The 18,022-nt window shown below is 41.8% G+C and overlaps 1 protein-coding gene across 1 annotated transcript; it reads right to left on the bottom strand.

The window, feature by feature from the left end:
* Positions 1–5,741: 5,741 nt before the first annotated feature.
* On the bottom strand, positions 5,742–14,685 carry LOC120736873 (uncharacterized protein K02A2.6-like). The gene is made up of 6 exons (XM_040037235.1): positions 12,556–14,685; positions 9,476–9,594; positions 6,961–7,026; positions 6,750–6,838; positions 5,969–6,090; positions 5,742–5,787 (listed from the first exon to the last, which is right to left on the bottom strand). Exon 1 carries the CDS (start codon positions 14,558–14,560, stop codon positions 13,631–13,633), a length of 930 nt encoding a protein of 309 aa, XP_039893169.1. The 5' UTR covers positions 14,561–14,685; the 3' UTR covers positions 5,742–5,787; positions 5,969–6,090; positions 6,750–6,838; positions 6,961–7,026; positions 9,476–9,594; positions 12,556–13,630.
* Positions 14,686–18,022: the final 3,337 nt, after the last annotated feature.

Here is an 18,022-nt window from a genome sequence, read left to right as displayed (position 1 = left end):
TTTTGATTGGTCGACATGGTACTTTCTTGGACGAATAGGAAAGGAAGAGGGGGGTGGGGTTTGTTTTTGCTCACAGGCTTTCGAGCCTTTTTTCTATAAAACACAATTTTTACAGTTTCTTCCCGCAGTAAATATAAACAACGACAGTATTCAGGAAGAAAACCAAACATTGCATTTTTTTTTATCACAACTCTGGTTTTACGTGGTTGATCAACACAATTTAAAAACTGGTATAAAGTCCACACTTTTTCCGTCTGTTGTTCCGTCTGTCCTGCTCACATCTCCAATGGTTGTACACGTTGTCATTAACGTGGCTTCACTCCACATCAGCCGCTTTGCCAGCTAAAACACCGGTGTCGGCACAAGGACGCTGTCATAGCCTGTCAATGACGTGATTGGCTGCGTATATACGAATGTGAATCGCATTATTGGCTGAACTATGGGATAAGTTGGCATCGTTCTAATCCCAAATGGGAGCAGCCAGTCACTGACTAACACTGCAAAACAGGATTGTTGAAGTATTAATTTTAATTTCAATTCAGGTTAGATTTTTTTGTGCGCAACGCAGATTTTATGTGCACAGAGAGCGTGCCAGCAGTGCGCAATTGCGCACATGCGCAGCTTAGAGGGAACATTGGCCCTGACATGGTTCACGCCTACTGGCTGAAAAAGCTGACTGCACTCCACGAGCGCCTGAATGAATAATGAACCAGCTGCTAGTTGACGAGACACACCCGGAATGGCTAACCGAAGGCCGGACAGTCCTGATACTCAAGGACCCCCCAGAAGTGACCAGTCCCCTCCAACTACCGACCATAATCTGCCTCAGCACCACGTGGAAGCTCCTATCAGGCATCATGGCGGCTAAGATGAACAGGCACATAGGTCAATACATGAGCGGGGCACAGAAAGGAATTGGCAAGAATACCAGAGGCGCAACACACCAGCTACTGGCAGACCAAGCAGTCAGCCGAGACTGCAAGACCAGACTGACCAACCTGTGCACTGCCTGGATTGATTACAAGAAGGCCTATGACTCAATGCCCCACAGCTGGATACTGGAATGCCTAGAATTGTACAAGATCAATGGGCCCTAAGAGCCTTCATCAGGAACTCAATGGGATGTGGCGGACATACTCAAGCCCATAGCACAAGTCACCATCAAGTGCGGATCTACCAAGGAGATGCTCTGTCCCCACTGCTGTTCTGCAACAGGCCTAACCTCCTCAGTGAGATCATTAACAATACTGGCTACGGATACAGACTACGGAATGGAGCAGTTGTCAGCCACCTCCTGTACATGGATGACATCAAGCTGTATGCCAAGAGTGAACGAGACATCGATTCACTGATCCACACTACCAGGCTATACAGCAATGACATTGGAATGTCGTTCGGGCTGGAGAAGTTGTAGTTGGATGATAACAAAGAGAGGGAAGGTAGCCAGAACAGAGGGGATCAAACTACCAGAAGGCAACATTGCAGACATAGAGGACAGTTACAAGTACCTGGGGATCCCGCAGGCGAATGGGAACCACGAAGAGGCCACTAGGAAAGCTGAACCACCAAGTACCTGCAGAGGGTCAGGCAAGTCCTGAGGAGTCAGCTGAACGGTAAGAACAAGATCCGGGCCATCAACACGTACGCCCTGCCCATGATCAGGTACCCAGCTGGGGTAATAGGCTGGCCAAAGAAGGAGATAGAAGCCCACTGACATCGAGACAAGAAAGCTCCTTACCATGCATGGAGGGTTTCACCCCAAGTCCAGCACCCTGAGGCTGTACGCTAAGTGGAAGGAAAGGGGCCGGGGACTGGTGAGTGTCAGCACCACAGTCCAGGATGAGACGAGGAACATCCAAGAATACATTGGGAAGATGGCCCCAACTGACAGAGTGCTCAGTGAATACCTCAGGCAGCAGAAACCCAAGAAAGTGGAGGAAGGCGAGGAACCATCATGGAAGGACAGGCCCCTGCACGGTATGTACCACCGGCAGATAGAGGAGGTGGCTGATATCCAGAAATCCTACCAGTGGCTGGACAAAGCTGGACTGAAAGACAGCACGGAAGCACTAATCATGCTACATTTGCAAAACCGTCTATCAGGAGCCTTGGTGTTAGTATTGACTCAGCTCTGACTTTGGATGCCCATGTAAAATCTTTGGTTCGCTCCTGTTTTATCATTTGAGAAACATTGCTAAGCTGAGTCCCATTGTATCGCGCTCCGAATTAGAAATTGTCATTCATGCATTTGTTTCATCTCGTCTGGACTACTGTAATTCTTTGTTTACTTGTTTATGTAAAGCCTCTTTGGAGCGGTCTGCAAGTTGTTCAGAACGCTGCTGCAAAGCTTCTGACCAAGTACTCCCATGTCACATCCCTGCTGATTCAGCTGCACTGGCTCCCCGTTAAATTCAGGATCCAGTTTAAGGTTTTGACCTTGACTTTCAGGGCCCTGCATGGACAAGCACCAACATATAAGTGAACTTTTGCATCCATACATTCCCAGCAGGTCCCTGAGGTCATGTGACCAGGGCTTGCTTGCTGTCCAGCACACGAGGCTGAAAACAAAAGGCGACAAAGCTTTTGGAACTGTGGCCCCCAGACTGTGGAACTCTCTCCCTTTGAGCCTGAGATCTGTGGACTCAGTGGTCGCTTTTAACAAACAGCTAAAAACCCATCTTTTTAAACTTGCTTTTAGTTGATTTTTTATTTTTAGGTTTTAGCTTCTGTGAAGCACTTTGTGATTTTTATCTTGAAAGGTGCTATATAAATAAAGTTTTACTTACTTACTACTTTACATGCCTGCACAGGAACAAGCACTGAGCACAAGATCCATAGAGGCTGGGGTCTATCACACCAGGCAAGACCCCAGGTGCAGGCTGTGTAAAGATGCCCCAGAGACAATCCAGCACATAACAGCAGGGTGCAAGATGCTAGCAGGCAAGGCATACATGGAACGCCATAACCAAGTGGTCAGCATAGTGTACAGGAACATCTGTGCCGAGTATAACCTGGAAGTCCCGAGGTCAAAATGGGAGATGCCCCCAAGGGTGATGGACAATGACCCGAGCTAAGATCCTGTGGGACTTCCAGATACAGACGGAAAAAATGGTGGTGGCTAACCAACCGGACATAGTGGTGGTAGACAAACAGAAGAAGACGGCCGTAGTGATCGATGTAGCGGTTCCGAATGACAGCAACATCAGGAAGAAGGAACACGAGAAGCTCGAGAAATACCAAGGGCTCAGAGAAGAGCTCGAGAAGATGTGGAGGGTGAAGGTAACGGTGGTCCTAGTGGTAATCGGAGCACTAGGTGCAGTGACTCCCAAACTAGGCGAGTGGCTCCAGCAGATCCCGGGAACAACATCGGAGATCTCTGTCCAGAAGAGCGCAGTCCTGGGAACAGCTAAGATACTGCGCAGGACCCTCAAGCTCCCAGGCCTCTGGTAGAGGACCCGAGCTTGAAGGATTGACTGCCCGCAGGGGCGAGTGGGGAAATTTTTATTTATTGCTTTTGTGTTGTACTTCTGAGTCCTCTCAACACAGATCTGATGTGTCCAAAGCATTATGTGGCAAATAAACTTATCAAAATAAAGACAAAAAAGAAATCAGCCTTCTTGAAGCTGTTGCCAATCCGACACTTTCCAAATGTTGCTGGATGGTGGATCTCAAGCTGACACTACTTTTCTGTGTTCATGATTTCACTGATTAGCACTTCAGCCTCATCAGTGTTGGGTGTAATCAAGCTAAACCTACATACTAATAGTTAAGTATACACTAATATATATTATATATTAGTGCTCTCAAACAATTAAATGTTTAATCTGATTCATCACAGGGTTAATGTGGATTACTTTTGATTAATCACGATTAAATATCCTTAATTTTTTTAAATTTATATTAATAGCATTCATTTTGCATGAGCAAACGGATTCGAGAAAAAAGGGGAAATATACACACTTAACGCGTTTATTGAACATCTTGAACATTCATGTTAACAGAAAACTCTGTAAACATTTATCCACTCCTCTCTGTCACTCTCGAGGAGGCACTTAAAGTCTTTGAGATGAGGAATCAAAGCTCTGTAAAGCGCGTGTTCTCAACGATATTAACAGCTCGGCAGTTTGTTGCAATCCACTTGGCATTGTGCCAATCAATATGTTCGAGGCTGACTTACTGAGTCCTTGATGCTTCGTGAGTAGTTTGTCGCAAGTTGGGTGATGCGTTAGCCAAAGTCCTAGCAGCATCCCCGACTAACGTATGCTTCACGTCAATGTGATAGTTTATGCTGGAAGTGCTTTGGTGAAAAGAAAATTCCTTCTCGCACAATGTGCATAATACTTTTTCCTATCTAGATGGCAAATGTGCGTTTATCATCTTGCATAGTTGATTGGCTCAGCTGCGTCACTACCACATCAACTGCCCATTTGCGTATGTGCGAAGGTAACTCTACTTGGACAAACTGCCCAAAATGCGTTGACAGAAACATTTCAGAGAGTTTGAGTCATTCTACACTAGTGATGTGTCGGGTCGCGAACGAAATAGACCGGATCTTTGACGTGAACGACGCGAGCCGGTGTTGTGCCAAAGTAGTTACCCCCAGCAAAAATTGTTTCCCCATCTACGAGAACGCGCAAAGTAGGAGGAGCCACTTGCCCAGCTCCGTTCTGTACGCTACTTGTCACTGATCTGCAGTCGACGCAATAAAGAGTAAAAGCTGGAAAACAGCAGACTCCATTAATTTCATAGTTTCGTGATATTGTAATGTGCCGTGTGGAAGACAATTTACCTTAAACTGTACACTGAAATAACCTGCCGGAATACTTTGTCTAGAAAAAGACTTTGATACTATAATACTGTAAAACCAGATGCGATCATGGAAACGCGTCGCTCTCCAGTGAATTTGCACTCAGTTTACACTTTGTAGCGAAGCTATCACGAAGGAGTTTATTTGCAAAATAAGTCACAGTATAACCAATAAGTACAGTAACTTTGAAGAGGATTTCTTCTTCACAGCAAAAGTTATGGAGGGATACAGATTTTATCAGGCTGTGTGGCATCGGCTGCCAAAATGTGTGCCCCCCCCATCTGTAATCCATATTGGCGTTGCTATCACAAAGGGTATATTTGCAAAATAAGTCACAGTATAACCAATAACTACAATAACTTTGGAGAACATTTTCTTTTTTTAGACTTCTTAATTTAACATCTACATCTATATATGTAGATATGTGTTCTCAACAATGTGTGCCATAAGAACACTAGCTGTGGACCTTTAGTGTCAACTATGTACAAGCGAAACAAATAAACACATCTTCTGGTGGTGGGCTTTTCACGCAGAGCTGGTGGAACCACCGCAAACACATCTCACACTGAATCTGTAAAAAAATAAATAATTACAAATCCCAATGTTAAAATTTCATTTATGGGAATTGATCATAACATTTAGCAGTCTTTCTTGATGTCATTACCCATTTATTGTCAGTTTCATGCTCTTCTTCCCCGCAGAAATGACAGATGTTTGTCAAGTAATCTGTTTTAAAAAGTGAAAAATTGCACATAGAGTATGCTACCTACTGCACTTATTAGTTCATTCAAACAACTATATGGTTTGTTTCTACAGCTATCATGATGAAAATATTCACGATGTCTGAACACTGAATGGTGGAAAATGAGTTACCTGTCTCTAGGAGGAGAGTGGTGGCAATTTGCAGCCTGTGTGTGTTTATGGCCTTTTTTTGTAGACGGTAAGTCTATTGACTCTTTTCGCAAGATCTTTTCAGCAAACTGAAAAAGAGATTCTAAGATGACTAAATAGGCTAATATCGTAAATGTTATTTATAGTAATTTGTTTTCTGTGAATCAATTTCTTTATTTTATTGTGTAATTATCTTATATTCCTTTTCCTGTCATTAACATTTATTACAACACAACATTTCCAATATTCTCGTATATATGTATGTATTACGGTTAAGACTCGTACTTTCAATGCAAAGACTCCACATGAGGCAGCGTCCACTTGTTTTGGGTGTTTGACTGTGTCACAAGTCCATCTTGAGACGTTGCATCCTTTTTTTTCGCATGAATGCCCTGAAAGACAAGTACAATAAAAACAAATAACATGTTTTAAAATTTTGGTGACACAAGGTGAACAGTATGGAGAGCTTAAGTGTCTGTTGAACATCAAGTTAGGAACACTGACCACACTGTTTTGCTAAAATCATTACTTTTTAAAAGTCTACAACGCATTTCCGTGGACAATTACTTGTGCTTTTTCCCCCCGTTTCCGCCCATGATATAGAAATCAATCACTTACACAGTACACTTTGAAGAGATGTGGAGGAGGAGCAAAGATGAAATTCACACATGTATAACCTATGTGAAATTATTTTAGACATTTGTCTGATGTTTTATTGCTAAACCTCCACAACACTTTATGCAACTACTAAACATTATTCTCCCCGTGCTATATTTTCTAATGTAAAAACATCATCTCATACAGACATCAGGTCCTCAAATAAACATTGAAACATGGGGAGACTTCTCTTTAAAGGCAAAATTAACCCATAACACCACAATATCAGAAGGCCAACACAAGCATTTAAAACTGTTACTGCTAGTTTTTTAATTGTGAGTACCATTTTTTTTTGATTGACATCATACTTGTAATTGTCATAATAAACACAAAATAACAACAGCAACAAAGAGTTTAATAAAGGGTCAAAATAAATTTCAACATTTATCCTTACCTTGTTGATTCCAAACAATTTTGGATACCTTGTTTAGTTTCTCCGAGTGGATCAAGATACAGCGACTTCTTTTCTTGTGGGTAAATGACCTACAGTAAAATTATGTGGAGAATTACATGTAATAATTCAATACTTAAGACTATCTGTATGCCATGAATTTGTCTTATAAAACTGATTTGATGAATATTGTAAATGCAATTATTTTTTTTACCACTAATGTCCAGTGATGATGTTCATTTACAGTTCCCAGAATGACTTCATGCTCCATGGGTTTGATCTTAAATTGAAACAAAACAATAAAAATATTAACTTCAGACATAAAAAAAGAAATGCAATAACATGTTGTTGAGAGTCCTTTTTATTAAAGCAATTATGATATATTATACAGTGGGGCAAAAAAGTATTTAGTCAGCCACCGATTGTGCAAGTTCCCCCACTTCAAATGATGACAGAGGTCAGTAATTTGCACCAGAGGTACACTTCAACTGTGAGAGACAGAATGTGAAAAAAAAATCCATGAATCCACATGGTAGGATTTGTAAAGAATTTATTCGTAAATCAGGGTGGAAAATAAGTATTTGGTCACCTCAAACAAGGAAAATCTCTGGCTCTCACAGACCTGTAACGTCTTCTGTAAGAAGCTTTTCTGTCCCCCACTCGTTACCTGTATGAATGGCACCTGTTTGAACTCATCATCTGTATAAAAGACACCTGTCCACAGCCTCAAACAGTCAGACTCCAAACTCCACCATGGCCAAGACCAAAGAGCTTTCGAAGGACACCAGGAAAAGTATTGTAGACCTGCACCAGACTGGGAAGAGTGAATCTACAATAGGCAAGCAGCTTGGTGTGAAAAAATCAACTGTGGGAGCAATCATCAGAAAATGGAAGACATACAAGACCACTGATAATCTCCCTCGATCTGGGGCTCCACGCAAGATCTCATCCCGTGGGGTCAAAATGATCATGAGAACGGTGAGCAAAGATCCCAGAACCACACGGGGGGACCTGGTGAATGACCTGCAGAGAGCTGGGACCAAAGTAACAAAGGTCACCATCAGTAACACACTACAACGGCAGGGAATCAAATCCCGCAGTGCCAGACGTGTTCCGCTGCTGAAGCCAGTGCATGTCCAGGCCCGTCTGAAGTTTGCCAGAGAGCACATGGATGATACAGCAGAGGATTGGGAGAATGTCATGTGGTCAGATGAAACCAAAGTAGAACTTTTTGGTATAAACTCAACTCGTCGTGTTTGGAGGAAGAAGAATACTGAGTTGCATCCCAAGAACACCATACCTACTGTGAAGCATGGGGGTGGAAACATCATGCTATGGGGCTGTTTTTCTGCCAAGGGGACAGGACGACTGATCCGTGTTAAGGACAGAATGAATGGGGCCATGTATCGTGAGATTTTGAGCCAAAACCTCCTTCCATCAGTGAGAACTTTGAAGATGAAACGAGGCTGGGTCTTCCAACATGACAATGATCCAAAACACACCGCCCGGGCAACAAAGGAGTGGCTCCGTAAGAAGCATTTGAAAGTCCTGGAGTGGCCTAGCCAGTCTCCAGACCTCAACCCCATAGAAAATCTGTGGCGGGAGTTGAAAGTCCGTGTTGCTCGGCGACAGCCCCAAAACATCACTGCTCTCGAGAAGATCTGCATGGAGGAATGGGCCAAAATACCAGCTACTGTGTGTGCAAACCTGGTAAAGACCTATAGTAAACGTTTGACCTCTGTTATTGCCAACAAAGGTTATGTTACAAAGTATTGAGTTGTATTTTTGTTATTGACCAAATACTTATTTTCCACCCTGATTTACGAATAAATTCTTTACAAATCCTACCATGTGGATTCATGGATTTATTTTTTCACATTCTGTCTCTCACAGTTGAAGTGTACCTCTGGTGCAAATTACTGACCTCTGTCATCATTTTAGGTGGGGGAACTTGCACAATCGGTGGCTGACTAAATACTTTTTTGCCCCACTGTATATCATCCACTTATATAGTACTCTGCGACAGCCATGATTCACCCCTCATTTCTTTAACCTGTGCAAGAAGCTGGACTCTTATATTTTTTATAAGTGGTTTTGCACATTACTTCCTCCAAGACTAATAAAGGTCTTTCTAAGGATTTTTTTGGACATGGAGTTCATTTTCACTCATTTTCAATGCGATCCTTGTACCATCTGCAGAATAATGTTTAAGCCTCTTTAACAGTGACGTATGAATCACTTGAGAATAAAAAAGGTACCTATTAAAGAGATGAAGCAGTGTTGATGATTTCAAAAGAGACATTAGCCCAAATGTTTGCAAATCTCAGCAGTGATCGGAGTGTGTACAAAAAAAAAAAAAGGAGGAAACCAGACAAGCACAGAACAAAACAGAACTGTCAAGTCTAATAAACTATCCACATCTACAAACCCCAGTCTCAATTCATTCTTTCTCCATAAGCTGTTATCCAATCTAAATCTGGATGTGGATATGATCCGAGGTGCTTAAACAATACACACAAGGTTCTTTCTAGAGATACCTACCTTGAGTCTTGGAGCTTTTCTCTTCCAAATGGCAGTCATTGAAAATGAATCAATGAATGCTGCTTTTGCTAAATTATGACGATTGCATTGTCTCACCATGATCGCAAGATATGCATTAATAGACTTTTAACTGTTGTCAAGGAATAAAACACTGATAGTTGCATTGTTGTCAGTAAAGATCACTGTACCTCACTTTCCAACTCCATGTCCGGACCAATTTGTTGGATATCCCAGTAGAATAATTTGTAAGCACCAATTTTTGAGAGTAGAATGTGAGGACTCTTTTCAGCCCAGGCATCCATTATATCTACAAAAAGTAATGAGAAAAAGAGATAAGTCAGCAGGGCAAAATGTAAATCAAAATTTAAAATGCATAATTTCTTATGTAGTTGTCTGACAAAAGGCGTGTTTCAGGGTAAATACTTTTAAAATGCTGTTAAAATGGGCACATGGTTTAACAAAGTATTTTGTAGGAAAAAAAGAGCACTTAAATTTGCTTTTATTTGGGGGTAAAGTTACACTTACAATGTTTAAATTTAAATAAATTTAAATAAATTCATATTAATAAAAGAAAAGGAATTTAGAAAAAATAGAAATAGAAATGCTCTTGCCCCCTATCAAATCTTTTTTCCAGCAGAAACACCTATTACAACAAATTTTTTTTAATTATGTTTAGTTGAAGCTACATGAATATATTTTAAAATACTCAGGCTCAAGGCTAGCACCTGTGGCCTTTACTATTACATAACCGTTTCTGGAAAAATGTTATTTTTCTCCTCCAAAACTATTATTATTATCTCTAAAATAGAGTGTCAATTTCTGGGCTGTTAAAAGCAGCGTCTTAAAGAGTATTTGATCTTTCGAACTATTGCTTGCAGGCAGTCATCATCACAACATTAATATACTGCTTGTAGTGGGCATTCTATGTCACTAACAGCATATATGACAGCAATTTTAGAAAAGAAGAAAATGATGAACATACACTACTAGTTAGGGACACACCTTCCCATTCAGTTTTTTTCTGTGTGTTCATGCTTTTCATGCAGTGACAATCATCTTAGGTGACTACCCCATGAAGCTCACTGACAGAAGGCCCAGAGTGTGCAAAGCGGTGATCAAAGCAAAAGGTGGCTAATTTGAAGAATCTAAGATATAAAAAATATTTTTGGTTCTTTCATACTGGTTTACTACATCCTTTGTGTTAGGGTTAGTGCTCCATATGTGTCCATTCATAGTTTTGATGCCTGGAGTTCTAATCAACAATGAATCTACAAAATAGACAAGGAAATTAAGAAGCAACATTAAAATGAAGGTGTGTCCAAACTTTTCACTCTTAGTGTACATCAGATGTACAATATCAATCATGAACATTCTGGGTTACACAACAACAAAAGAAAGATTCACAGTTTTGATGGACTCACTTTTTCATTTGTGTAATTTTAAACACGTGGCTTACATCCTTTTACAAGTTTTCTATAATGTTTTGCCCCATGAAGGTTTTTTTTTTTTTTTTTAAGCATTAACATATTGTTAAATTTAAAGATTCTTTTAAGAAATATACCTAAAAAATCTGGTTAAAGGTGTAAAATTTGCTATGCCATGATCTACAGAGTACTGAAACAAACACTGTCATAGGAACAAAAGGCCTTTTTAAAAAAATTAAAAAAAATTATATTTATTTACATTTCTCTGCAACAGGTTCAGTGTATCTTTGAGGTGGTGATGCTGGAGGTGGTGCAGGGGTAGCTTGTGAGGCTGTTGCTGGGTCTGGTGTCACAGGTGGAACTGTTGCTTCTATGGTTTGTGCTGTAGATTGCTGGGCTGTAATCTGTGGAGGTGAGGCTTATGTGGTTGTAGCATTTGGAGCTGTGGTCTGTGAGGCTGGGTCTGCTGTTGTGGTCTGTGAGGCCAGGGGCCCGTTCTTCGTACCTCGCTTACTACATCCAAGATCAAATGACACATCCAAGATCAAATCATCGCGCTAACTTTGAGCTCGCTATTCCGGTTCTCCGAACACACCTGTTGTTGACAATTAGTACAGCTGGATGAAGTAATGTGAGATCACTGGGTGGCTTAACAGGGGCTACGCATCGATAGTAGAAACATTGATCGGCAACCCTTTGATTGGTCGGCGAAAATGTCGAAGGAGCGCGCTCGGCTCGGTATTTTTCGGCAGCAGAGCAAGAACTCTTGATTGAGGGATTTCAGGAGTTTCAGAGTTTAATTAAAACGCAAGGGAACACTGCAAAGGCTGCAAAAGCAAGGAGAGAGGGCTGGCAGAAAGTTGCTGACAAATTAAACTCGTAAGTAATTTAATAATATTAATAATAATGGAGTGGATATAGCGCTTTTCAAGGCACCCAAAGCGCTTTACAATGCCACTATTCATTCACTCTCACATTCACACACTGGTGGAGGCAGCTACGGTTGTAGCCACAGCTGCCCTGGGACAGATTGACAGAAGCCAGGCTGCCATATCGCGCCATCGGCCCCTCTGGCCAACACCAGTAGGCGGTAGGGTAAATTTATTATATTATATTACATTATATCATATTATATTATATTACATTATATCCTCTTTCACATTAGAGCCACAACAGGACCCACTAGAACATGGGAACAAGTAAAAGTGAAATATAAGAACATGCTACAGAATTGTAATATTTATCACTTATATTGCTTTTAGTCTCTTGGAAAGAGACCCTGAAATAATCTGTTTGTTTGTTTGTAACAGCAACCAAGAAAAGGGCAGAGCACAAAAAGACAGGTGGTGGTCCTGCACCCCCTCGTCAACAAGTTGGTTAAGTAAATAATACCCTCACGGGAATATCGATATCTCTCTATGAGCACACTGTCGCGCTGAGCTAAAGGATCCTGTCTATCCCGCAATATACGCTGAATTCTGAGAACTCTCCTTATCAATCTTGCACCTTCCGCAATGGGTGGCTCGCGTAAACGGACAGGACATGGCTGCGACAGACTTCCCAAATCCACCTTCGCTTTTATAGCCGTGGGCTCTCATCTTGATTACACGAAGTAATTTACAATTACTACTCTGAAATATGAATTACATCTGTAATGATCACATACATGTAATAGAATGTTAATAGTACATTTCCCTTTTTTAGGAAATGACCTGTATGTATCTGTGTGAAATCAATAAAAGGATCAAGTGCTGCATTATCTTTAGTTACATTGATAATATTTATTTATGGTAAAACAGTGGTAAAATATCGCTGTTGCTTTCGTATACATGAAGCGGACATACCTGAGTGGCCGCGATCTAATCTTGTTTACATAAAGTAAGCCTGCTCCCTGTGTTGTCTTCGTATAGCTTTGAATAATTACACAGCATCCACTTGTGTTTCGCGAGCGTCTGCTCCAAACATTTTTATTCTCTCATTCACAAGTCAGTCTTCTTTTATAGAGGCATTCATGAGCCCTCTCAAATACAGCGCCCCCTACTGGCAAAACCCCATTAGCACATGAACACCCACACATCACCACATCCCCTTTTCTCTGACAACATAGGTCCCACGAATCAACATATACACATATTTATATTACAACAATATGCCTTCCTTTTTTTTTTTCTTTTTTTTTTGTTACACCATCAGAATATAAGATAAAAAACAAATCCAGTCGTAGCTTTACAGATTAAGCCTAACTGGTCTTTGGACCTTACGCTCTGACCTCCTCAATACAGGTTCTGAAACAACTGCACTCTTCTCCACATGCTCATGTCCATCCAGTGGTTTAAAACCAGACACTGTCTCTGCATGTGACACATCAACATTTTCATCTTCCTCACCATATTGTTCCTCCTGAAATGTCTCTTTAGTCTTCAGCAAGTTATGACGGTTCCTTCTGAACACATGACCGTCTTCAGTTCTTACGTCATATGATCTCGGACCTGCTTCCTGAAGAACAATGGCTTTCCTGCTCCATGCATTCTGATCTTGGATTCTCACTACATCATCCTTTGCAAGCAACTCAAGTGCTCTTGTTCCCTTGTCGTATTGTAGTTTTTGTTTCCATTTCAGATGCTCTTGTTTTTTTATAATTCCTTCACTCTGCTTGCTTTCTGCATAGCAGGGCAAAGTTGTGTGTAGCTTACGATTCATCAGCAATTCTGCAGGGGATAAACCACAGTCAAGAGGAGCAGTCCTGTAGCTCAGCAGAGCTAAATAAGGATCTGATCGACTGTCTGTAGCCTTCTTCAGAAGCTGCTTGATGATATGCACTCCTTTTTCAGCCTTGCCATTTGCCTGTGGATGTTGAGGACTTGATGTGACATGTTTAAAGCCGTATTCTCTTGCGAAATTCTGCCATTCTTTGCAATTCTAGCAAGGACCATTGTCACTAATGACAGTTTCAGGTATTCCATGCCTGGAAAAGATAGACTTCACATGTGTGATCACATTATTAGCAGTTGTACTTGTAAGCAGAGCAATCTCAGGAAAGTTAGAGTAATAATCTATCACCAACAGATAGTCTTTCCCATTAAAATGAAATAAATCTGTTCCGACTTTCCTCCAAGGCGCTGTAGGAAGTTCAGGAATCATCATGGGTTCTCTTGCCTGTCTGCTCTGAAACTTGTTACATGTTTCACACTTTCCGACCATGGTCTCAATGTCTTTATTAATACCAGGCCAGTACACAGTGTCTCTAGCCCTCCTTTTACACTTTTCTATTCCCAGATGTCCCTCATGTATTCTTTGAAGTATCAGCTGTCTCAGACTATGTGGTATCACAATCCTTTTGCCTCTCAACAGCAGTCCATTTACCACATTGAGCTCCGATCTAACATGATAATACTTTGAACAAGACCCTTTGGGCCAGTCTCCTTGGATATTTTCCATCACCGTTTGCAGCTCCCTGTCAGCAGCTGTCTCCTCACATACTTGTTTTATCTTTGCGTCAGACACTGGCAGAGACTCCACTATCATATTAACATGATCGTCTACTTCTTTCTCAGTGGAGCTTGCGTGACACACCTCTGATGCTCGCGACAGTGCATCCGCTAAAGCTAAATGCTTTCCTGGTGTGTATATAAAGTCAAAGCTGTACCTTTGCAGTTTCATCATGAGACGTTGAATCCTCGGCGACATCTCGTTCAGATGTTTCTTAATGATTGACACCAAAGGACGATGATCTGTCTCAACTGTAAAGGTAGGAAGACCATAAACATAACAGTGAAAAATATCAAGTCCATATGCCAGTCCGAGACATTCTTTCTCAATCTGAGCATATCTGGTTTCAGACTTAGTCATGGATCTAGAAGCATAAGCAACTGGTTTCCAACTCCCCTCTTCAGCTTGAAGTAAAACAGCTCCAAGCCCATCCTTTGAGGCATCTGTTGAGATTTTCAGACTCTTAGTTGGATCATAATATGCAAGCACTGGGCGCGTTGTCAGTGTTGTTTTTGAATCATTCCATTCTTGCTCATGCCTCGCTGACCATTTAAATTCTATGGAATCACGAAGTAACTCCCTTAGTGCTGATGTTCTCACTGACAAGTTAGGTATGAATTTTCCTACAAAGTTTATCATTCCCATCACTCTGAGCACACCTCTCTTATCTGTCGGGCGTGGCATTGTTGCGATGGCTTTCACTTTTCTTTCATCTGGCTCAACACCTCCAGCAGAGAATTTGTCTCCCAGAAATGTTATTTCCTTCACACCAAAATGACACTTGTCATGATTTAACTTTAATCCATTCTCCTTCATCCGCTGCAGCACCTTCACCAGTCTTTCATTATGTTCTTGTAGGGTGGAGCCCCATATAACCACATCATCAACATAACAGCAAACACCATGTAAACCCTCTAACATGTTGTCCATGGCACGATGAAAAATCTCAGATGCTGAGATTATGCCAAATGGCATTCTGAGGAATCTATACCTGCCAAAAGGTGTATTGAAAGTACAGTATTTTGAACTTTTCTCATCCAGCTTTATTTGCCAAAAACCCTGTGCTGCATCTAGCTTTGAAAAGTATTTGGCGCCTGCCATTTCACTTGCAATCTCTTCACGCTTTGGTATCTGGTAGTGCTCACGTTTTATGGCTTGATTTAAATCGCCAGGGTCCATGCATATTCTCAAATCATTGTTTTTATTCCTTTTATCCACACACACCATTGAGTTTACCCACGCAGTCGGTTCTTCCACTTTTGTAACGACCTGCAACTGTAACATCCTGTTAAGTTCTTTCTTCAAACGGTCCTTCAGTGGAGCTGGGACTCTACGTGGTGCATGGATCACTGGCTTTGCATCCTCTTTCAGCTGGATACTGTAATTGCATGGTAGACATCCCAAACCTTTGAAGACATCCTCATAATACTGTACAATGGAGTCAACTGCTCCTCGCTGTCCACTTTCTGTTTCTGGACAGCTGATGTGGTACACTCTCTCTACTAGGTTCAATCTTTTGGATGTCACGCCACCCAGCAGTGATTCACGACCTTCTGGAACAACATTAAACAATACATCATAATCTTTATGTTTTATTGTCACTTTAAGCCTGCATTGACCACTGCTCTCAATATGCTTTCCATTGTAGTCTTTTAGAGGTACTCTTTTCTTTATTATTTTGGGCTTTGGTTTCATGGCATGGATCTCTGTCATGCTGATTAGGTTCGCCTGCGCACCTGTATCAATCCTTAGTGCCACCAAAGCTCCTTGTATTGGGAGTGAAACAATCCACGTGTCTTCATAATCTGAGCATCGCTCACTGTCCTCTGCTTCGTTATGCTCACTTTTTACATCCTCAAGTGACACTACGCCCACAAAGAAAGTCTCGCTTAAGTCAGTCTCTTCAACTACATGCACTGATTTGGGTTTGGCTTTCGACAGACATTGTTTGGCAAAATGATTTTTTCCATCGCATTTCAAACATCTTTTGCCATAAGCTGGACACTGTCTAGGTTCATGTCTGCTACCACATCGCTTACAGGAGTACACTGTATCCTCTTTGCTGGGCTTCTGTGACATATTCTTCCTCATTTTCTTCTTAACCACAGCTATTCTTGCACTATCATGTACTGCAGCAACGCTCGTCTCATTAAATGTCTTTGCATGCTGCAGGGCTAACTCACTTGCATGACACAGTCTTTCTGCTTCATCCAGAGTTAACTTGGAATCTCTGAGCAGCCGTTCTCTAGTCCGTTTATCATGGATCCCATACACAATTTGATCACGAACCATAGAATCTTTCAGCTCTCCAAAATCACATGACTGTGCCTTCAGCTTCAAATCAGTCACAAAGCAATCAAAAGTCTCTTCTGGTTGCTGCATCCGAGATCGGAAAACATACCTTTCATATACTGTGTTCTTCTGTGGTGAACAGTGTGCATCAAACTTTTCAACCACTCTGTCATACTTATACCTGTCACCAACTTCCTCAAACTCAAACGTGTTGAAGACTTCAATGGCTTGAGGACCAGCTACCGTGAGCAGCAATGCAATTTTCCTGGCATCGGGTTTAGAGTCCAGTCCCATGGCAGCCATGTACAGCTCAAACTGCTGCTTAAAACACCGCCAGTTGCTGTCCACATTCCCCACCAGTTTCAGTCCTTCCGGAGGCTTCAAACTTTCCATCTCAAACAGAACTTTGAGCTACTATCGCTCCCGCTCTCCCACTTTTACTCCTGGTACCATGTGTTGTCTTCGTATAGCTTTGAATAATTACACAGCATCCACTTGTGTTTCGCGAGCGTCTGCTCCAAACATTTTTATTCTCTCATTCACAAGTCAGTCTTCTTTTATAGAGGCATTCATGAGCCCTCTCAAATACAGCGCCCCCTACTGGCAAAACCCCATTAGCACATGAACACCCACACATCACCACACTCCCGAGCAGGTTTACGCTTACGGATCTGTTGCTATGACAGCAAGTCCCGGATGAGCTTCGGAGAACTGAACGATCCAAGATCACGCGAAATCGTCAACAATCAAATCCAGCTAACTTACTTAGCGAGGTACGAAGAACGGACCCCTGGTCTGCTGTTGTGGTCTGTGAGGCTGGGTCTGCTGCTGTTTGGGATTCAGTTTGTAGAGCTGTAGCATGTTCTGGTGCTGTAGCACTTGTGGCTGGTTCTGGTGGTTCGTTCTCTTTCTGTGCTGTTGCTCCTGACTCTGGATCTGACACCGTTATTGCTATACCTTGTGGAACTGGAGATGGATGTTGTGTTTGAACTGGTAGTGATGTAAGTGATGCCATTGGTGCTGTAGCCTGTGTAGCTCTCGGAGGAGGTGGTGATGGTGCTACCGCCACTGGTGCTGCTGTAGCCTGTCAAGCTAGAGCAGATGCTGGAGCTGCTGCAGCTTGTGGTACTGCTGGACCTGGTTGTGCTGTTAGTAATGTGGCTGCTGTTTTCTTTAAACCCCGGTGTGGCACTCTTGGCATGCTGTCTTTGCTTAACTTATTTACTTTTGGAATGATTGTCCCATTGGAATCCTGAAGATCTGCACTTTTACCTTGGATTGCTGTAATAATGTAAGGGCCTAAAAAGTTTGCTTCAAGTTTCCTCTGCTGGCTTCTTATGTTAGTTCTTAAAACTTTGTCACCAACTTTGCAAAAATTGACATTAAGTGTCTTAAGTTTTAAGACACAATGTATTTCTGGCAAAGCTTCAGTGTATTGATTGGACATGAAGAAAACTGTTATTGAGGGGTGGAACAATCCATAAAAATATTCAGTGGTGTAGTGCTTTTATGGCGGTGAAACTGATCTGC

The sequence above is a fragment of the Simochromis diagramma genome, unplaced genomic scaffold (genome assembly GCF_900408965.1).
Source record: "Simochromis diagramma unplaced genomic scaffold, fSimDia1.1 OVJJ01000516.1, whole genome shotgun sequence".
NCBI lineage: Eukaryota > Metazoa > Chordata > Actinopteri > Cichliformes > Cichlidae > Simochromis > Simochromis diagramma.
Note: the sequence above shows the minus strand (reverse complement) of the source record. Positions and strands in the feature narration are given on the sequence as shown.